Source organism: Colossoma macropomum, unplaced genomic scaffold (genome assembly GCF_904425465.1).
Source record: "Colossoma macropomum unplaced genomic scaffold, Colossoma_macropomum, whole genome shotgun sequence".
Classification (NCBI taxonomy): Eukaryota; Metazoa; Chordata; class Actinopteri; order Characiformes; family Serrasalmidae; genus Colossoma; species Colossoma macropomum.
In genome coordinates this window covers 21,016,757-21,036,732 of record NW_023494795.1, presented here as the reverse complement: position 1 = coordinate 21,036,732, position 19,976 = coordinate 21,016,757, and the positions used below count along the sequence as shown (strand labels likewise).

Genomic DNA, 19,976 nt, shown 5'->3' with positions numbered 1-19,976 from the left:
ATGAAAGCGAGGTGTGTTTAAAGGATGGCTGCAAGTGTATTTCATTAAGAATTATATAATGAATAATTATGTAGGTCTAGCAAACATTTTTCATTGTTGTTTTGCTTTTAGCCTGTTTTCTTGTGCCAAGCTCCTAATGACAATGTGGTCTTTCCATTTGTGTGTATCTCTGTTTGAGCTGTGGAAATGCCTTGTTTTTCATACTCTGCCAACCACAGCGTACGGCATTGCTTTCTCTCAGTTTATCTCGGGTGTGCCCAGTACAGTAATAACCATTAGCCTGTGTGTTCTCACCCTGGGCCCTGTTTCAGGATAAGCCGTTTTGTGCTGGCTGCAGCACTCCTGAAGGGGAGGAACTGGAGGGCCAATTAGAGTTCTTAATAAAAGCATTTAGAGGAGATTAAGCAGCAGGTCTGCCAGGGTTTCATGCCGTGGAAATGTTTAGAATGAGACTGCGGCCAGAATATCTAGTCTTTGAACACAGCACAGTGCTTAGGTAGCTGCACTGGGGTGCAGCGCACGCAGCTGCTGCGGAAGAAAGAGGGGGAAAAGAAAAAGTCATATAACAGAGCATTAGAGATGTTACCAGAAGCCAGAAATGACCCTGCATTGCTTATCATTTAACTTTTATTTATCTCATGATTTTGCTCAACCTTTAGCACAAAACAGTGCTAATATTTTCAGTCATCACGCCCTCATTAGCCAACCCGTTTTTTTTTCATTCGGGATTGCACAGCTAATGGTTTATTCATGAAGAGTATTCAAACGAGTGCTGAGATTTCCCTCTCCGATAGCAGACGGATTAAAAAGGATGACGAAACCCGTGGAATGGAGAGTGGCCTCCATTTTCATGCAACGAGTGCAACGAGGTAAAACACAATCAATCTTCATTCCACTCGCTGGCTTTAATGAAGCTGTAGAGAGCGGGCCGGATGCTTCTATCGGCCACTAGGCAATTAATCTTTGCATTAGTCTGTACGTTTAAACACGCTGCACTAAGGAGAACTCAAGGAGGACAACGAAACTCGCCAAGATAGCATCCCTGGTATATGTTCAATCAACCTGACGCTCCTCCTCCTTCGTCCTTTAGGGTGACTTCGGAATTCATCAGGCTCCTAATCGAAACCATTAGGGTGAAGTTCTTTGGGTTTGGCTTCCATTTATCTGCAAAGAGGGGAGATTTGTAAAAGACTTGACATAAGTGAAACAAAAGGTGAGCTTGCTGTGGAATACTGGCTGTTTGAGATGCTGTCCAGCAAGGCTAGTTAGATGAAAAGTTTATTTGAAGGCTACCTACAAATGAATTTGATAACACGTACATCAGCACTGAATAACATTTTAAAAGGAATCCTTGAGTAATTATGACCAGCTTATGGAATATTTACAAGATGGCATTTCAGTTCAATTTAACATCAATTCAGTTCAACTTTACTGTCCTATTTGGTAAGTGTGCTTAAACTGAAGTGGCAGGCATTTGCACCATTTAAAAGACTATTAGGAAGCTTCATTCCCATATAATGGAACTTATAAGGCCGAGGCCTAGTTAAGAACACAGCTTACCAGTTTTATGAAAAATTTAGATGCCCTTAAACTGAAGTAACCATTTTCATACATGTTCCTGAATTTTTTACACATCCTAAAATGCCTGTTTCTGGTACACAAAAATTAAGGTATATAATTCTTGGTTGGGTCTCCAATGTTTTTTCATTAAAGCTGAAAGAACAAAAATTCTGCAAGTTTCCAACAACATTACTTTTGACTGAGTGTTGCCAAGTAATGAAGCTCTCTATCCAGCCTAAGCACTTTCATTACAGACTTTAGAATCATTAACGCTTTGATTAAACACAAGAAATGTACCCAAAACAGTTCAATTGTAACTCAGTCTGTAAATCTTTTATTTACTTATTATTTTTTAAAAGATATCATTTCTATGGAGAGCAGGATAATTACTGTGAAAGAAAATTAAGGAGCGGTCAGGAAATCATCACAAAATATCAATTACACCAAGCAGACTAGATATCTAAAGAAACACCAGGTCTGGCGAAATTAGAAAGCAAACCACAAATTTCATTACCGATTTTGGATTTTCTTGTCTGTTTTCACATTCCAGACCTACAGTTGTTACTTTGGAACCTGGGTAGGCAGTCCATTTTCCATTATCTGAATGGGCTGTAAACTGGGCTTGAATCATGTTCAACAGACATTGTGCTTCATGCGCACAGTAAAACAAGTAGACATGGTTTCCCTATTCTGTAGTTATCTAGATTTTTTAAATGTGAGCCTGAATGACTTTTACTCCCAGAATGGGGTTTTATTGCTTTCAGGCCCATTTCCACCCTTAAGTATAGGGCAATCTAAACTAGGCCTCTGCCTCACAGGTTCTTCATATAAAGTGTTCATTAAGTTTTCATGTTCCTCTGAATGCTCAAATGGTTGAATAGAACTAGGTGCTAGCTTTAAGTGACCATTCTTTCTTGAGCCTGCCTAAGCGTACATTTTTGTTCAGTGTAAAGATGCTGCAGTTTTTAAATTAGGTCGTGCTGTTTCATAATACTGCTCAGATTGATTATCTTCTATGTGCCCACAGTCCTCAGTCTGCTAGCTGTTGCTAGGGAATTTCACCCTCTGCCATAAGGTGATGATTGAGGTTGCTCTGATGCTCCATGCTTGTGTGAAGGTCCTGGATATACTTGATCCTCACTGACACATCCAGATGTCATCTTTACTGAATGTGTGTTGGGCCCAAAGTGCCAGTATGGCAAGCAGTGACAATGCAGAGCTGGGTCTCTGAGTTATGAAGTTAGCAACTTCATAGCGGAAGTCTTTTCTCCAATACCACATTAAGCCTAGTGTTTGTATGGTGTGAAAGGAAGACTAAAACTATCTATTAATTCAGACTTACTTATCAGAGCTGTACTACCCCTGTTTCTTTTCCGCTTATTCAGAGGAGCTTTACTACCCTTACTGAAACCACACATTCTTAGTCCTGAATGTGGCCCACAGCAAAACCTCCAGTGTTGAATTAACACCTGCAGTGTTTGTATAAGATCAGTCAGATACAAATGAATGAATGAACCCTTAGAAGTTCTTACAGTACTTTACTACTACTGTACATTATTAATATAATTATGCAGTTGAACACATGGATGCCTACTCGTTCTAGGTTATAGGGAACAAGTGGAAAAATCCATTCTTTCTATAGTCTCACTAACCCTCTAGCTAAATAGTGAAATGTTAGATAGAGTACTCACTGTTTCTAGCCATTACACTGTAAAGTTGATAAATTATGTATTTATTGAAAACGTAGGCTATTCAGAGTGTTACAAGAATACGTTTAATAGAAGTAGCATAGCCAATAATAATATACTTCATTTAAATATTCATTCTGTATTCATTCTGATGTACTATTTAGATATTTGGAAAATTATCAAGTTATATTAGTTGGAAAGATTGTTATAGAGAGAAACTATGTCATAGTAGCCTAATGATGAATTTGTAAATGGTTTGAGGTTACATGATAACATTATATAGTGCATTAAGGTTGCACAGTGATATCAGAACCATATGAGTATCGGCAGACAAAGAAACAATTGTCGGCATCAGCCAAATGTTTAAATCTGACAAATATTAACCTTGCGTTGATATTTGATGATGTATTTGTTGTACTCCAAAATAACTGAATGTTAGGTGATGCTGAGCTAATGTGCTAAAATGTCTACATTCTGTTCATTTTACTGCATTTGTAACCCTACAGAAATAAGTGTTATATTTCTCTTCAATGCTAATCCAGGCAGATCTACTCCCATTTTCGACATAAATAAATACTTATGTATCGGCATCAGCACTAGCAGATATGTACATAAAATTATTCAAAAGATTTTTGGATAGCAATGGCAATTTTTTTTATTCCATTCACGCAGGAGCCCACATGATTCATTGGTTCAATCAGTTGGTCTCAGTCTTCAACAGTCAATCATGTGTGATCCTGCTTTGTTGAAGTGAAAAACTGCAGCCACACTGGCCCTTTGTGGATAAGACTGGACACACCTGCTTTAAGATGTCTATACCAAGCTCAATTTACATTAGACCATGCATTTTGGTCAAAGACTTGGTCAAGACTGGAGACATTATAATGTAGCTATTGAGTCATTAACAGTCAGCTCAGTACACTGTAAAAAGTGGCTTGTCAGATCTACCTAAAAAAAATATTTCATGTGGTAACAAGTAAATTAACTAGTCTTATTCAACCTAAATAAATACTTTGATTGAATCATTTTTTCAGTGAAAGCAATTTTTTGAGTTGAATAAAACTAGTTCAATTTCTTGTTACCACATGAAGTAATTTTTTAGGTAGATCTGACAAGCCACTTTTTACAGTGTATGCTACAAGTTTTTGTTAAATTCTGAAATGCATTAATCAAAAAATGACATTACTAACCAGTCAAATGAACATTTCTGTTCTGGGACAATTAAAGATGATACTGTTTTTGTGCCTGGCATACCCAACACCATCTTTTTTTCATTGAGCCAATTTGGAGCTCTGTTCATTCGCTCCAGTATGGCAGGAAAGGATATGAAACTGGTGAAGGAACGTTCCCGCAACAGCAGATGGAATGTGCCTGTCCATTGTGGTGTTTCTGTAGAGGAGTTCAGCAACTTGAATATGATAGCGTTTGCATTGTTACCCTTCAATTTTCCACCCCAGTGTGCCCTCTCTTTTTGAGTGTGTTGGTCAGCAAATGTGAGGAACTGCAGCAGTAAGCTTTCTTTGAAGAAAGCAGCACAGTCTGAAGTCTTTGTCTTCTTCAAACAGACCAATTAGCCAGAGATTGAAGCAACAGCTGTCGTCTTCCATCCACAGCAGTGCAACTTGGACACTTCGGTTGGGCAGAACCTGTCCTTTCTTACATTGTGCTTTGTTGGCATGGTGCAATTGTTTTTGATCTGTGTGGAAGTTTGTGTGCTGTTTTGACTGCTTCTCTTGCTGGCTGTTGTGATTTCTGCAGTGCTCTCTCACCACCTCTGGTGCTGCTACAATGCTCTTGTGCATGTGTTTCATAATGGTTGCCAATGTGTGCTTCTTTGGAGCTGGCTGAGAGGAAATGTAGCAACAGCAAGCAAACAGTTCTATCAGAGGTGTTTTTTTATTCAGTGACTATTTGAGGCAATTTTTTTTGAGTATATGTTAATGAGCTAATTAATTAGCTTCCCTTTTCACAATGGTGTTACATAAAGTGCAAGCTTATGGGAGATGGAACAACAGTTTTAGGCTGTCAGCTTTGCCTTTTAATTTTATTGGAAAACCCAGAAAAAAGCCTTATGTGACACATCTTTTCATGTGTGCATCTGGTTGTAAATGACAGTGCTGAAGGATGCTCCTCTGTCTGAATGGTACATGAACAATGAAAACTGTTGCCTAATAAGCCACCGAAAGAGGTGAAGAACAACAACATGAGAACTGTGCAGGATATTAGGGGCTGGTGAAAAAAACAACAAACACTACTTACCTGCATAACTAAGGAAGGACTAGGTAAATAGTGTTCTACTACCATCTTCTGCTCTATCATCTCACTTGAGTTTTAATCGGGCCTTGTCTTGAACCCACATTTTTTGTCTGGGTCTGACCTGACACACAGCGTTTTTTAGTCCAAACCCGACCCGAGCACGACAAAAAATTCTGTCCGTACCTGACTGGACCTGAACCACATAATCAGGTTTTAAGTCCGAAACCGACCCGAGTCCAACAAAATTCTGTCCAACACTGACCTGAACCAGCCCATTATAACTCAAAGTGCCAAATAAAGCCCGTCAGTGCCTTTTGCAAAGCTTTTGGACTGGGCCCCCCTTAAAAACTCACAAGACCTAAAGTGCATTCACACATACAGCATAAGCACTGTTTTTTGTCACCCTCCTCAGAACTGTGTGGAGCTAATGTGCAAAAAATACTGCTTTTATATGCCATGACACTTCTGTGTCTGGGACACTCTGCTGTGCTGCTCGTGCAGCGTGTGTCATAGCTGTAACCTGATAACATGGGCACCGAAATGAAAAGCAAGACATTCTTTGTCACTCGCTCCACACAGAGGTGATCGGGGCTTGGAACTGGCGTTGAAGAATAAGAGGCTATTGATAACACATGAAATTGAGGCTATTCACAGGCCCTGCAAAGCACAGACCTGTATGCGTATGAATGCCCTGCATTAACAGAGGCTTTAAATTAGTGCATAACAACAATAATAGCCATCATTAGAACAAGGACAAATGAAAGAAAAAATAATAAAAAATAATATGATCCCGCTATAATGAATTCAATCACCAAGCAATGCTTTTGAACAACATTCCAAACATTTCTTAGTGTAGATAAACTTGTGTTTGATAATATTGATTGAATGCGTATGATAATGTAAAAATACTATACTTTACGACTAATTAAATGTCCTATTGGCTGAACTAAATGAAGTCTTCTCTTGAATAGGTTGCTTTTTATTTGGCGTGCTTCCTTTTTTATGGGCCTCTAGGAAATCAATACTAAATTCTGGTGAGTCCAACATGCCGAATTAAAAACTGTTTTAAGGTATTGAAAGTAGGAAGGTAGAATAAAGGACGGAGTAAACCTAAAGCAGGGGAAATGCAGGGTAAAGGTGGAAGATGGGTTGTAAGAACTCAAGTGTGAAAATGAATCCAACTGAACCAGACATGGGCAGTTGGGACCCATTGGGTTCGGACAGATATTTCAAGCTATACATTACACATACTCATGGCTTATTTTATAAATGGACCATTGACTGTGGGCCATTGCATTCTCTCCCAGAGATTTATTCAGAGCGCCTGGCCAGCAGGCAACCGCATACCGTCAAAACACTTCTGTCCGTTCCAGCCCAGACAAGCCGGCGAGAGATAAATAAGCTGTTCTGGCTTTGCTGAGCTCATGAAATTTTGAAGGAACTATATTAGAAGAAGTGCAATAAGAGGATGAGGGTTATCAATTTTCCTTCTGCTTTTATATCTTCATCTAAGCCTAACCTTCGGTTGCTCTCTCTGCCAATATTCCTGTTGCCTGTTTTGGTTTTCTGCTGGCATTTTCTTATGAGACCTCTCCACATTTACAGTACGTGTCTAGGTTTAAGGGGGAAAATCAGGAATGGTAGCAGTAAAAATGGATGACCTGGTTGGCGTCTTTTTTTCAATGGCTCCTAATCTTCTGCACAGCTCTAATGTTGGTACTCTCCACCCCCTTTGGTGGCTTTCCACAGGCAACAGTTTTCTCTTCACTATGTATGCACCATTCAGAGACAGGAGCATCCTTCCACACTGTCATTTGAAACCACACGCACATAGACACATCCACTCACATATACATAAAACTCATACACGAATACTCATGCGAAAAACACATTACTGCAAATGCTCACAAAGACATATTGTCAAGCTTATAGAGTAGGAACACGCACAGGGAGAGAGAGAGAAAGAAAGACTTAGGCAGACAGACACTGACAGGCTGATGTGTTGCTATGGCAATGAGCAAGTGATGTCATTCCACTTGTTTCAAAGGACCATGTCAGTTTTATTTATTTATTTGTCTTGTCACAGCTTTTGATGGCTGGTCTGACTCCAAATAGCTCGGCTCTTCTTGGCAGAGAAGGGGAAAACTGAGTGACATTTTATGATCTTGAACAATTCATATCATGTAAACTGCTTACAGTTGCAAGTACTTCACATTTTAGGATTCTGGTCAGACTGCCAATCCAATCCAAGAAATAGATAAGCATTTTTTTTGTTGTTGTTTAAAGCTGTCCGACTTTGCAAGAAAAGCTTGACACTGAGCAGTTCTTTGTAGTCTCAGCCGAGGACAGATCATTTATGAGTCATCTGACTAAGTCGCTTTCCATTTAACTGCAGCACTTTGAGGGCAAAAATGATGCAGATGAAAGTGAAACATTTTTGATATTTTGAATCCTGAAAGCTTATTGTTGTAGTAAGTGAGCATGCAGAACACTTGTGGCATCCAGTGGCCAGTGTTGACCGGACGAAGAGATCTCAGTCAATATCTCAGCAGCCTCTCAGGTACATCCACAGCAGGAGATCCAGTTCAGAGATCCAATAATAGCTGCTATAGAGCAGGATTTCATTAGTGTGCACCAGAGAGTGTGGCCGCTAGCCCAAACAACCCTAATTGCACCCAGATTTGGTGCATTTACAGGCTTTTGGTAGAAAAGGTGGCCTCTGCTTAATGGCAAAGTGCATTTAGGTCCCTCCAGTCTCCAGTCCTATAATAGCTATTCATTAGAGCTTGTTTTTAGGATATTGCTAATAAGATTAATGGCTTTTTGTCATTAAGGAGCAATGTGCTGCAGAATTCCAGTGTATAAAGGAGCAAAGAAAGGTTATATCTACATTAATTAGGTTATTACAATACCTCATGACTTCTGTTTTTTATTTGTGACTGCATTAGCATGTTTTATGGCTTTTGAGGGGTTACCTCATTACGTATTGAGCTGCTTTATATTGTTTTAATGGCTGTAGTGTCATTTTTGAGCTGATAGGCATTTTGTTGGTTTGCACACCGTTGGATGTGTTTAGATTCCACTTGGTTAGTTGTGAATGTTTATCATTTTGTCTTTGAAATCAGTGGAATTTGCAATGGTTTTTGAGACAACTGTATGATTGTCTGGGAGAACTGAGTGAAACCTCTGTTTTTATAATCCCTTATAGAAATGCTAAAGTCCTAAATCTGTGTGAGGATTTGATTGCATTCAGCTACAAGAGAATTCGTGAGATCAGGTACTGATGTTTGATGATTAGGTATTGGATGGAGCTCCAACACTCCAGAGAATACAGTTCCACTCGGCTTTGGGAATGATGACCTTAGACCCATGTGAGGATGGCCGTGCTTGACAATGCTTTTCTATAAATGCATTTCTATACAAGCTGTGCAGTTGAAGGCCTGTGTTAGCAATGGGTGCACCAGATAGTTGAATTTACTAATTAGAAAGGGTGCCTGGATACTTTTGGACATACAGTGTATTAGTGCACTGACAAGTTTTATTTTTTTCAATTGACATTTTGGTGTACTTTCACTGTTGAAGACAGTAGAACTCCAATATTTGTGTATTGGGTAGTTCTTAAAACCACCTCAAATTGCAGCATTCAGTATCTTTCTGAAATTTGCTATCGGAGATTCTCTCTTTGGTCCTCGCTGGTCCACATGCTCTTACATTTATTTAGTGATCATTTCACATCAGCTGATCATACTATGACTGTTATGGTATATGTTTTTGCATTCATGTCTTAGGGTTCAAATCAGGCATTTGCTTTTCAGTGTATAACCACTTCATACGCGTGTCTGTCAGTCTTGACCAGCACACATGCTCTAACATCTGAACACCACTCTTTCGCTGTTGACCATTCTGAGCGACCCCGTCTGTTGGCTTTCTAGAGCCCCATATCAGTCCCTCCTCTGTTTTTCTCTTTCTTAGTTCCCCCCAGCCTGACCGTCCCACGGGGCAAGTCCCCACTGGTGGTGCGGGAGGGCGAGACGGTGGAGCTGGAGTGCCTTGTTTCAGGAAAACCCAAGCCCATCATCCTGTGGTCACGGGCCGATAAAGAGGTACCCATGCCTGATGGTAACATGCAGATGGAGAGCTATGACGGGGTGCTGCGGATCGTCAACGTGTCTCGGGAGATGACCGGCTCCTACCGCTGCCAGACCAGCCAGTACAACGGCTTCAATGTCAAGCCTCGAGAAGCTGTGGTCGAGCTCATAGTACAGTGTAAGTGTTCCTAAAATATGCTGGTATGTTTGCCTTCAACGACTTTCACTAAGATATTGTCCATCTAAAGGTAGTTTTCAGTGTAAGTGTACCTACTCATGTGCCTTTAAAAATGTTCTTAATTCTCTCTTTACATCTTAAACTGCCCAAAACAATCCCTATTGTAGACCAACACTTTAAATTCTCCTTTTCATTACTACACTATTATAATAGTTCCTAAATGGCTCTTGGACATTTGGTTTTAGGAAAAAGCTTCTTCAAAATCATTTATCTCATTCACAAAAATAAAGAACCATTAACTGAAAGGTTTTTCAAGGAAACCTGGGTCTGATTTACTAAAAGAGGAGCTAATTACTGGCAATCGATTAGCATTTTCCTCAGCAGAGCATTTTTTTCAGAGGGTTATCTACAAAGAATTTTCATGCAAATGAACACAAGCACAACTTTATAATTAACATATGACCTGAACAATAGGTCAAAATGTGCTTTTAACAATAGTTTGGAAAACCATTTAGTCAGAATATCTTCAAAACTATTTTTAAACTATTTGGTTTCTGTATTATTTTTGTTTTTGTTTGTTTTTTATGTTTTATGTTATGTTTACGTTTAAGTTAGCATCAAAAATAAGACAAGCTTTTAACACACAATCAGTATTTATTATGAGTCTGGATAAATGGCAGTAGGTGGTTAATTATAATTATCGCCTGCCAGTATTTTGCATTTTGAGACAAAAACTCTGATGCTGATGCAAGGAGACAAAAGCACAGAAGAGCTGCATACAGCCCTTTGACTGGTTTATGGACATTAAAAGACCTTTGCGTCCATTTAGTAAATCAAGACAGCACCTTTTTAATGCCAAAATGGATTTTACAGTGGAATAAAACTATCACTCCAACCTTTTTGGTAGTCTCACAGGGCCAGATGTGATCTTGTAATAACAATGTTGAGAAATGTTGAGTGTAGATAACAACATTAAGTCTTTGGAGTGGGAACAAATTGAGTGTGAAGTTTCTAAAACGCTTCGTGATGACAGAGCTCTTAGTACGGTGCAATGGGGGGCTTGTCAATTTTGTTAGATAGGCAAGCCTGTTGTAAAGATGTAAAGTAAGTATGGCTGAAAAGTCCCCTCAGAATACTGTGGTTGGGCATGCAGATATGTATCACGTGTGCCGAGAACACCTTACATGCAGTAAACATAAATGTTGCCTCTTGCAGAAGAAAAGAGTTACAAACCAGGGGAAGGTTTTGGAGGGGGCATACTCTTGTTAGAACGGCAGTCTAGTACCAAAGGTTAAACAGTGTCTCAGTACATTATGAGGTCACATCTGGCCCACTAGGCTAGCTGTTTGGCATCTATGTTTTTGTGTACATTTTTTGAGTGTACATAACACAAATATTGGTATCATTATACTTACAGACTAATTAGAAGGTGCTATATACAACATTTAAGCTTAATAACTGAACCGTAATATACCAGAAACAAAATTACACATTACGTATTAACCCATTCTGATGAAAGCTAATGACAGTCAGGCCATGTATTACAAGGTTCATCTATGGTTCTCTCTTAATAAACCTCTACTTTCTGAGGCAGCCAGGGAAGCATCCTTCACTATGAACTGTAAATGCAATTTCAGAAAATTGAGAGTGTGTTTTCAGAGAGAGGAGCTCAAGAGCCACCCTGTTAGGCAAGCAGAGCTCCACTTAAGTTCCCTTCGCTCCATTCTCGAGCTGGAAGCAAGAATGCACTGCAGAAATAGCCTTGAGTCACAGTGCCACTAACGGCAGATAACAACCCCTGCGAGCCCACAGTACTGTAAGGTAGGATGATCAGAGTGGAGAAGAGGGTGGCTATTTCCTTTCTTGTCATTTCGGAGAATGAGACCCCTTAGCCCCTGCGTGCATACGCCACTCTTCTCCCCCAAGATGCGCTATTCAAAAGATGGCTTAACGCCTAATTAACAGACAGCTAATTTATTCCCAGCAGTGCTCATTTGCTATTCATTTATGGAGATTTTAACAGAATATTTAAAACCAAAGCAATATGTCAGTCACTTGAGCAATAAAAGTTTTCATGAGGAAAGAGAATTGAAAGGAACAATGTGAAAGTGGTATGGGTGAAATGTGGATTCATACAGTCGTGGCAAGTGCCTCTCTTGCGTGCCATTGAGGAAGATGTGTCAAGCTGTGGAAAGTGGTTTCTGTGACTCATGCTAAATGTGTTAATGTATTATGCCTGTAAGATCTTTTAGTCGTCATGATCTTGTCCCCAGACTTTTCAATATGTGCTTAATATTTCTGGGCCATTTTCATCTGTGTGAACGTACATGAAAACTTTTGAAACTATATAGCATTTATTACATTTTTGTCCCTTCCAGCATGAGGTTTCTCTACACTCTGGATAATAAATCTTTCGATATATTGCTTTCATTTTCTAAGAATTTGCACAGTCTTACTGTGGTCGCATCTCAAATAAGACTATAGTGATTGTGTAAAGGAGAGGAAATGTAGCATCTATGTCCTTCATCTGCTGGTGGAACACAGTGTGGCTGACCATTTTCCCTCTTTCCCTTCTTCTTGTTTCTTTCACACGTTTGGCATTAGGCTCACGTCTTTGGTAAGCCATTAATGACTGTGCTCTCTAAGCAAAATTAATGAAGTTTTGATGGGCTCTGAAATGCAATCCCAATGAATTTCCTCTAAATTGATTGTGATTATGTTCTGATGACAGCACATATCAAAGGTTAGCTGTTTCAGCATCGATGCAGTAGCTGGATTGTAAACAAAAGATTACACTGTCAAGCAGATCATGCACATTCATCACCCTAGTTAATTTTGGCATCGCAGAAACATTTGGTTTTGGGAGTCTCCTTAATGGCTGATTAATACGGAGGCTTTGTGCCAGATGCTAGAAGTCATTCTTTTATCCTTAGGACATAAACATCATGCACGTGATGCTCTGCTGTGATGTGTTTAAAACGACCTTGCTGTGAGACGTTTCAAAGAGTCGCTGATGGCAGCAGTACATACATGTGTCATTTCTTTCCTTCAGCCTAAGAGTGACACTGACTGTAGCTGTGCTGATGTCACAGAAACATACTACAGCCTCAGCAGACATGATCTCGCTTTCATCGTATAGGCAAACACGGGAACCTTCTGAAAGCACAGTCGTGAGAAACCTAGCCTGAGCAGTCTGGATTCTCAAACTGCAAAGGGTGCAAAGTTTGATTGGGTAAACAAAAAGACAACACGCTCAAAGGCTTTCCCGAGGCTTTTTTGAGCCCCATTTGTGCAAATTAAAATGTCTGTTGGGCTAAACAACACTTACGTGCCACAGATTACTGCGTGACTTAAGCAGGGAGATAAAACAAAGAAGCAAAGACTGTGAGCTGAACACAGACCATCGTTTTATTAAAAAAAGACGCCGTGCCAGAAGACAAGGGTAAAAATAGGTAACGCTGCCATGATTCTTACACTGGAAGGTGTACTTGTGCAGTGTTCATTAAAGCTAGGTAGGTAGAGATATCTACATTTGTAGAATAATTAAATCAAGGTCAAAGAAATGGCAGTGGCAGTTCCTATTCAATAATGATTGTTCAAATTGACTCACTCACTGTGAATGTACAGTGAGGTCCATCAGTAACTGGACACACTGGATTTGAAATAATGCAGACTGCAGTGTACTTTGGTGGAACAGACAATCTGAATGTTCTGTAACAGTTAAATCCTTCTCTGTCTGACTCTGACAGGAAAGATTTTAAAGAACCATCCATTAGCTTTCTAACAGTTAAGGCTTTAGTGCACATACCTGAGGCAACTTCTCTCCTTGGGTCGCTCGTCACCTTGGCAACCACTTGACTATATGCTAGCCTTGATAGCCAGTAATAATGAAGAGATGTGAAAACAATAAAACCCAGATTACTGCAACATTTTCACACTACATAGGAACATCTTTGGCCAAAATATTAAGCACATTTATACTGTTTGGTTGGCGTATTATGTAAACAGAGTTACTGTATCTTTAGCTATGGGCACAGAAGAAGTTCATGAGATCAGATATATGATATTGGAGCTTGTAGAAAATCAATGTTATTTACATAGCACTTTAAGTATCACAGAAAATAAGATATTGTAGCATCAGCAGAAGAAACAGGGATGGCAATTATCTGCTACAAAAAGTGCTCTTTATTAAACGTGCAGCAAGAAAGACACACACACAACACCAAGCTTGAGGGGAAGCTCACCAAAAGCCCCCCCAAAAACCCACAGCCCTCGACAAAGAACAACTCAAGTAACATATACACATAACTACAACTAACAGACCACAACAATGAATATACAAATAGTTCCTTTACTGGGGGACATGCACATAGCATGAGCTTTTGCATGTGGCCATCTTCCTAGCCACACCTCCAGAGTCTCTTGGTGCCAGTGCTAGCCAGTAGCAGGATGCTACAATATATAAGATTTAAGATCATGGAAGATATCAGATTTGATCAAATAAAAGATAACAAAAATAAAATCAGTTAAGGAACAATGAAGATATATGGACAGATCAAGAACACTTTTCCCAGGAGATAGACGTATCAGTGTTAAAGTCTTGTGCCTGAACGATGAGAAGAATATGGAGAATATAAGGAACTGCTCATGTGCTAAAGCATATCACCTCATCTGTCAAGCATAGTAGAGGTAGTGCTATGGCGTGGGCATGTATGGCTGCAAGTGGAACTGGTTCCCTTGTATTTATTGATGATGTAACTGCTGACAAAAGCAGCAGGATTAATTCTGAAGTGTATTTGGCTACATTATCCACTCAGATTCAGGCAAATGCTTCAAAACTCACTGTGTAAGAAAATGGTTGTAATTCCAATACTGTTTATCCGACTTGGATATAAATACTGTCAAAAAACTGAAAAGTCTGCACTTTGACCTCATGTTCATTATTTCAGTCCTGTTATGCTGTGGTGGACAGCTAAAATGGCAATAACATCCAAATATTTATGGACCTGACTGTAGTACCAAAAAAGGTTCTATAACCATGCTAACAGTAGCAGAACCCCTTTGTGGAGGTATACAAGTGTTTTTAGAAGGTTCTTTAAAGAGCCATAAACAGCTTCTCTCTTTTAACAATACAAAGAACCATGTAGGCACTCAAATGGTTCTTTGCGCTCTCATAATTCTATTTATAACCATTTACTAAAGAACGCTTGGACCGCCTCCTTTTTTATGGACTGCATAATGTGAATGCAACCTGTGAATGCTTCTTCACGCTAATCATTCCACTGATGGAGTCAAGCAAGATGTTTATGGATCCCTGACAGAATTCCCTTTATTTTTTGTGGTCAGGCTCGTCACAGTTCAATTAGGAGCGAGGATTTTGGCACCTTACCTCGAAGTCAGAATCTAAAAACAGAGAGGGAGAAAATAATCCCAGGTATGAAATGAGCCCAGGACATGGGGGTGTACCTGCACGTTCTTCCGTGGTCAGAATTCTAAGGTTTTGTTTAGCGTGCGATTGGATTGAGTAACTGCCAGTGACATGTGAGCAGTTTCCTTGTCTCTGCTCCTCACTGAGAGCTATCCCCTTATTAGTGGAGGCTTTCTCAGCTGGCGAGCTTCCCCAGTGCGTGGATCCCTCCGTGCCAATCCTCTGAGGCCGCTTTCCGGGGCCGTGGAGCCGGAGCCCAGCGGGAAGCAGGCCTTTGGTTTCCAGCCGCACCGCAAAGCTGCCTTTAGTAACTCGATCAAGGGCCGAGGCACAGCTCTCTGAAGCAAAGAGCATTAGAGGCGTGAAGAAATGGCTTCGGCAAGTCAACAGCTTTGATGTGTAAAAAACCTGCATGCGTGCTGCTTCTTGAGTGTCCCAAGCAAAAAGGGAGGTGTAGTGCGTCTAGTCAAGAGAAAAAAATCACTTTCGTAAAACATAACCAAATCCTCAGCTGAGGGACTGTAATATTCTCATGTATTAAGGAATGAAATGGTACCATTCAGAAATAACCCTATAGGTGCTAAAAAAATTTGTCATGATTGAATTTGCAATTCAGTTCTTTTGTGGTGTTTCCTTCACTTTTGGCAAGCTTTGCCTAGACCTAACTGAGAAACCAAGTTTACTTTAATGTTTTAAGAAAACCGACTGCTCTTGCTAATTTTTTAATGTATTTTGTACCAGACAGAAAATCAAGCTTGAGCAACTTAAATGAATCAAAGCAACTGGTTTCCTGAAACTCCAATCAAGTTTATGTTTTACTCCGGATCTACACATAGTTCTGCATGTCTGTCTTCACAGACAATCAGCCACTTAATGTCAATGCTATCCAACCAGTGCAGTGTAAAACTTCAGTTCACTTTTAATGTAAGTCAGTGGGACCAGACTTTTTTTCCAAGCCATTTTGGGCCATTTCTTTTGATCAGTCCCTCATGAAACTTACACATAATGTGAAGGGCAACAGGCATTTTCAAATTATGTCAAAAACTGAAAAATAACTAAATGAGGTTTTGTTCCAGCAGCAGCACATCAGTTGTCTAAATTAAAAAAAAAAAAGCAGCTCGGTTGTATCGGTGAAGTCTGCTTAGCTAACTAGCTAAGTACGCCCAGCTGGTTATATTTGTTTACTGGAAGGTCACAGAGGTCCATGAGTTTTTCCTCATTCATTTTTAAGGTGAATGGTGGATCAACACAGTGTGACGCATCAAAAATAGAAAGCGCCCGTCTGGCATCCGTCAAAAACAATGTGTAACATCTCACACATAGCACTCAGCTGGTGTAGGCAGCTTCAGTTATTATAATGGAAGTGTTTTGGTTTTGCTGTCGCTCGCTTGCTGTCAGGACTCAGTGTTACTCAAAAGGAGAACCCATCCTCCTCTGGTCAACACCAGATATTAGAGTAACGATACAAATAATAGTTTGTAAGTGAGGTTAACAGAGGCACTTGGATCAGAAGCAGAGGCACTTGGAACTCATGAGTTATTCAACAGTCTCATGGACATTTTTTCCTCTAGTGGACCAGCAGTAGAACTCTATCTTTTTTTGATCTTAGAGCCATTGCCCGTGGGCTTTTCTGACATGCACCTGAGGCGTGAACAAGCCTAAATGACTCACATCAAAAGACACAATAACGTGTCGTTACCAAATAATGAAAGGAATTAAAAGATTATTGTTTTTAATTAATTTTCTTCCTCTGCATCTATAAGACCGGAATGGCCTTGGGGCTTATTTCATGAGAATTGCATTATGGTTGCAGACGTGTATGAAATAATCTCCCTGTATTAGCTTCAGAGCTGTAAATTTGGTCTGAAATTTTAATAGCCCCATTTTCATTGAACAATATTGAATTGGTCAACCATGTTGAACGACTGGAAAAGGTCAGCGTATGTGTCCCCCGTAAACAAAGTCATTAGGTAGGCCCTGACAGGATAATTTATAGCATGGTCAGTTGAATTGGGGCCATTAGTGGAGCAGAACAGCAGTTTATACTGTACTTAAGGTTATAAATTGACCAAGAGTGAAGGAATAGATCTTTCCATGCCTGTCAAAGTTTAGAGATTGTAGTTTCTTCTCTTTTATTGGGGGTTTTTGAAATGTAGAAGTGCTTCATAACTGTTCTTCTGCTTGAGGAGAAATATCTTGCACTTGGAATCTTGGAATTAGGTATGTTGCACTCACAATGGTACCACACTTGGATTGAAATTAGTGGCGTGAACTATGGGCTATGAGGTGTAGTTTCAGTGCACAAGCCTGCACTCTTTATCAAGGACAGCCACCTCACCTTCTGCTGCTTGGCAGCAGCAGTCCATTTGCATATGCCCTGTAACCTATGAGCAAATTGTTGGTGCTCATGTTTGGCCCCAGTGAACCACCAGCTTTATCAACAGCAATCATTTGAATCATTTCAGACCTCTGAAATATGCTTGCTGTCTTGACTAATATTGCAGTAAGACGACAAGGACGAACATGGTCCTTCTGTTTTTCTGTGATAAACATGTTTTATACAAAGGATTCTAGGCTATGTGCAGTTTCCACAGTCTTAATTACTATATACATAAGCTTTTTTTGTATTATGAAGTGATAAATTAAATTAAGTATAGCCTTTTTTTTACAGTGGCCTAAAAGTATTTGGACATTTGTGTCAAACTTAGAAATTTCAAGTTCATTGTGTGTGTGTTAGGAAACAAAATGCCAGACCAAGTGATATTTTTTTAAACAAACCATTGAAAGGCTGTAATTTCCTTTTTGGCAAAGTTTTCCTTCAAAAGGCGACTGATCTGCTGTTCTTTTGCAGACTTCTACAGGTTTGCATCCGTAGTGTCTTTGTACACATCTGAGGTTATGATCTCATCAATGAACACAAGCTCACCAAGACAGACTTTGACAGCTCCACCTCTGTGTTTTACAGTGGAGGGAAATGGGGCACAAACTCCGGTGAGGTAACATATAGCATAAACTTTTTATGTTTTTTTGGTCACCTTCTTGTATTCCCATAGCAACATCATCTGTGAATTTTAACAGCAGTCACTGATATTTCTCAAGATTCCTTCTGAAGACTGTTTATGTACCAGAAAAATGACTTTTTATCATAAGCATTTTTGATTACTGAATTTTGTACATAAGTCACAGAATTCAAATATATATTATTGTAATCTCCCTCTTGGTGGCTGTAATTTAGCACCATTTTGAAGCATGTAAACAACTTACAGTGAGAGCTAGCCTGGCTGAAGAGTGGCCGGCACACGGTGGTGTTAGTTGCAACAGTGAACTAAGCTTCCCTATAAATATAATGACGGAAGGTCATATCTGTGCATGTCAGATTAAAACAGTTAATTTATTAACTGTTTCGATTAATTAAAAAGTTCTGTAGATGTTGTGTGCTTAAAAATAAATTTGCCATGTTTGACACAACCTCTTTTCACTTATTGTATTAATTTAGATGCATATATTTTTATGTATTTAGATTCATCTGGTATTGAATGAATTGTGTTTACATTGACATATCAGATTTGACTATTACAGCTAGCCCTTCAGTCAATTACAGTAACTGACTGAAGGGCTAGTCTTATCACTTTGATGTTGTGCTAAAAGTGTTTTTCTCTTAAATAAATCAATAATAAATAAATCATCTTGTTAAACCTAATTAACATTTACCTATGGTCAAAGTGTCCAGATACCTTTGGGGCCACTGTATATCAGTCACATGTACTCCTGCATTTTGCCTGTCTCTGATTTTATGATCACGGTCCTTCTTTCAGGAGTTCAGTTCTGTATTAAATCACTTTATTGGAAGTGTACTGTAAGTTGGACCCAGAAGGATTTTGGAAAAGTTCTAATGATGCACTTTATAGCTCTTTGGTCTTCTCTATATGAGCCCAGTACTGCCGCCTATAATGACCCATGTGACTAATAACAAATTACATCTGAGCTGTGTTTTCCCCAAACTGGCGACACAACACCATTTCTGCCTCGAAGCATCTCAGGAACATTGTTCAACAAACTGGCTTCCAGTGCAGATATCTCTGGGGTTTCCTGCGTTGCTAGCGTGAAGCTGCTGATGCAAAGCGGATGGCTTCGCTGTTGTGCTCCAGCGTATTTTCTCGTTATAAGCTACTCCCATTATGTAACTACAGTTCCGTGGCTTCGGTGAGATATTTGTCTCTTTGCGCAATGGAACTCCATTTACTTCAATTTTGTCTGTGCCACTCAAGAAGCCTACAAACCAAGCCATTATTTTCCAACGTAATCAACCTACAATTTTAATGTAATGAGTGGAACTTTGCAAGCTGCTCTTATTCCGCAGGATGAGCTGTCCGTTTCTGCTCAGCCGTTGTGCATTTTTCTCAATAGGCGCTCTCCACTGTTCTGTAGCATCAAGATGAAAAGAAAAGCTCTCCATCTTGCAGCTCACCAATTAACTTAACCCACATTTAAAACTTCTTTTCATGTTTTTTTGCATGCTTTTACAGCCTTTCATGAGACGACAGTAATGCTTTCATCAAGCAGTAAAACACACTGTGCTTTTTCTGTGTAGCTGTTCACATAAGGAATCCCTAAAGCATATTCTTAGTGTACAGAATCGAACTGGAGAGTGCAGGAGAAAATGCCCTCTCGGATTAATTTGGCTCAGCGTTCATCTGCTTTTTGCTGTCCTCCAGCAGCACTTAAGTGACTCTTGCTCTCTCTGGCATTATGTTGATTTAGAGCAATTAATTTCAGCC

The 19,976-nt window shown here is 39.6% G+C and overlaps 1 protein-coding gene across 1 annotated transcript in view; it reads left to right on the top strand.

Annotated features, from left to right (window-relative positions):
- Positions 1–19,976, top strand: part of LOC118815593 (MAM domain-containing glycosylphosphatidylinositol anchor protein 2-like) — a 219,062-nt gene that overhangs the window by 146,109 nt on the left and 52,977 nt on the right. Inside the window, exon 8 of the mRNA XM_036581820.1 lies at positions 9,477–9,770. Within this exon, the coding sequence (XP_036437713.1) occupies positions 9,477–9,770 (294 nt within the window). The remainder of the gene's footprint in view (positions 1–9,476; positions 9,771–19,976) is intronic.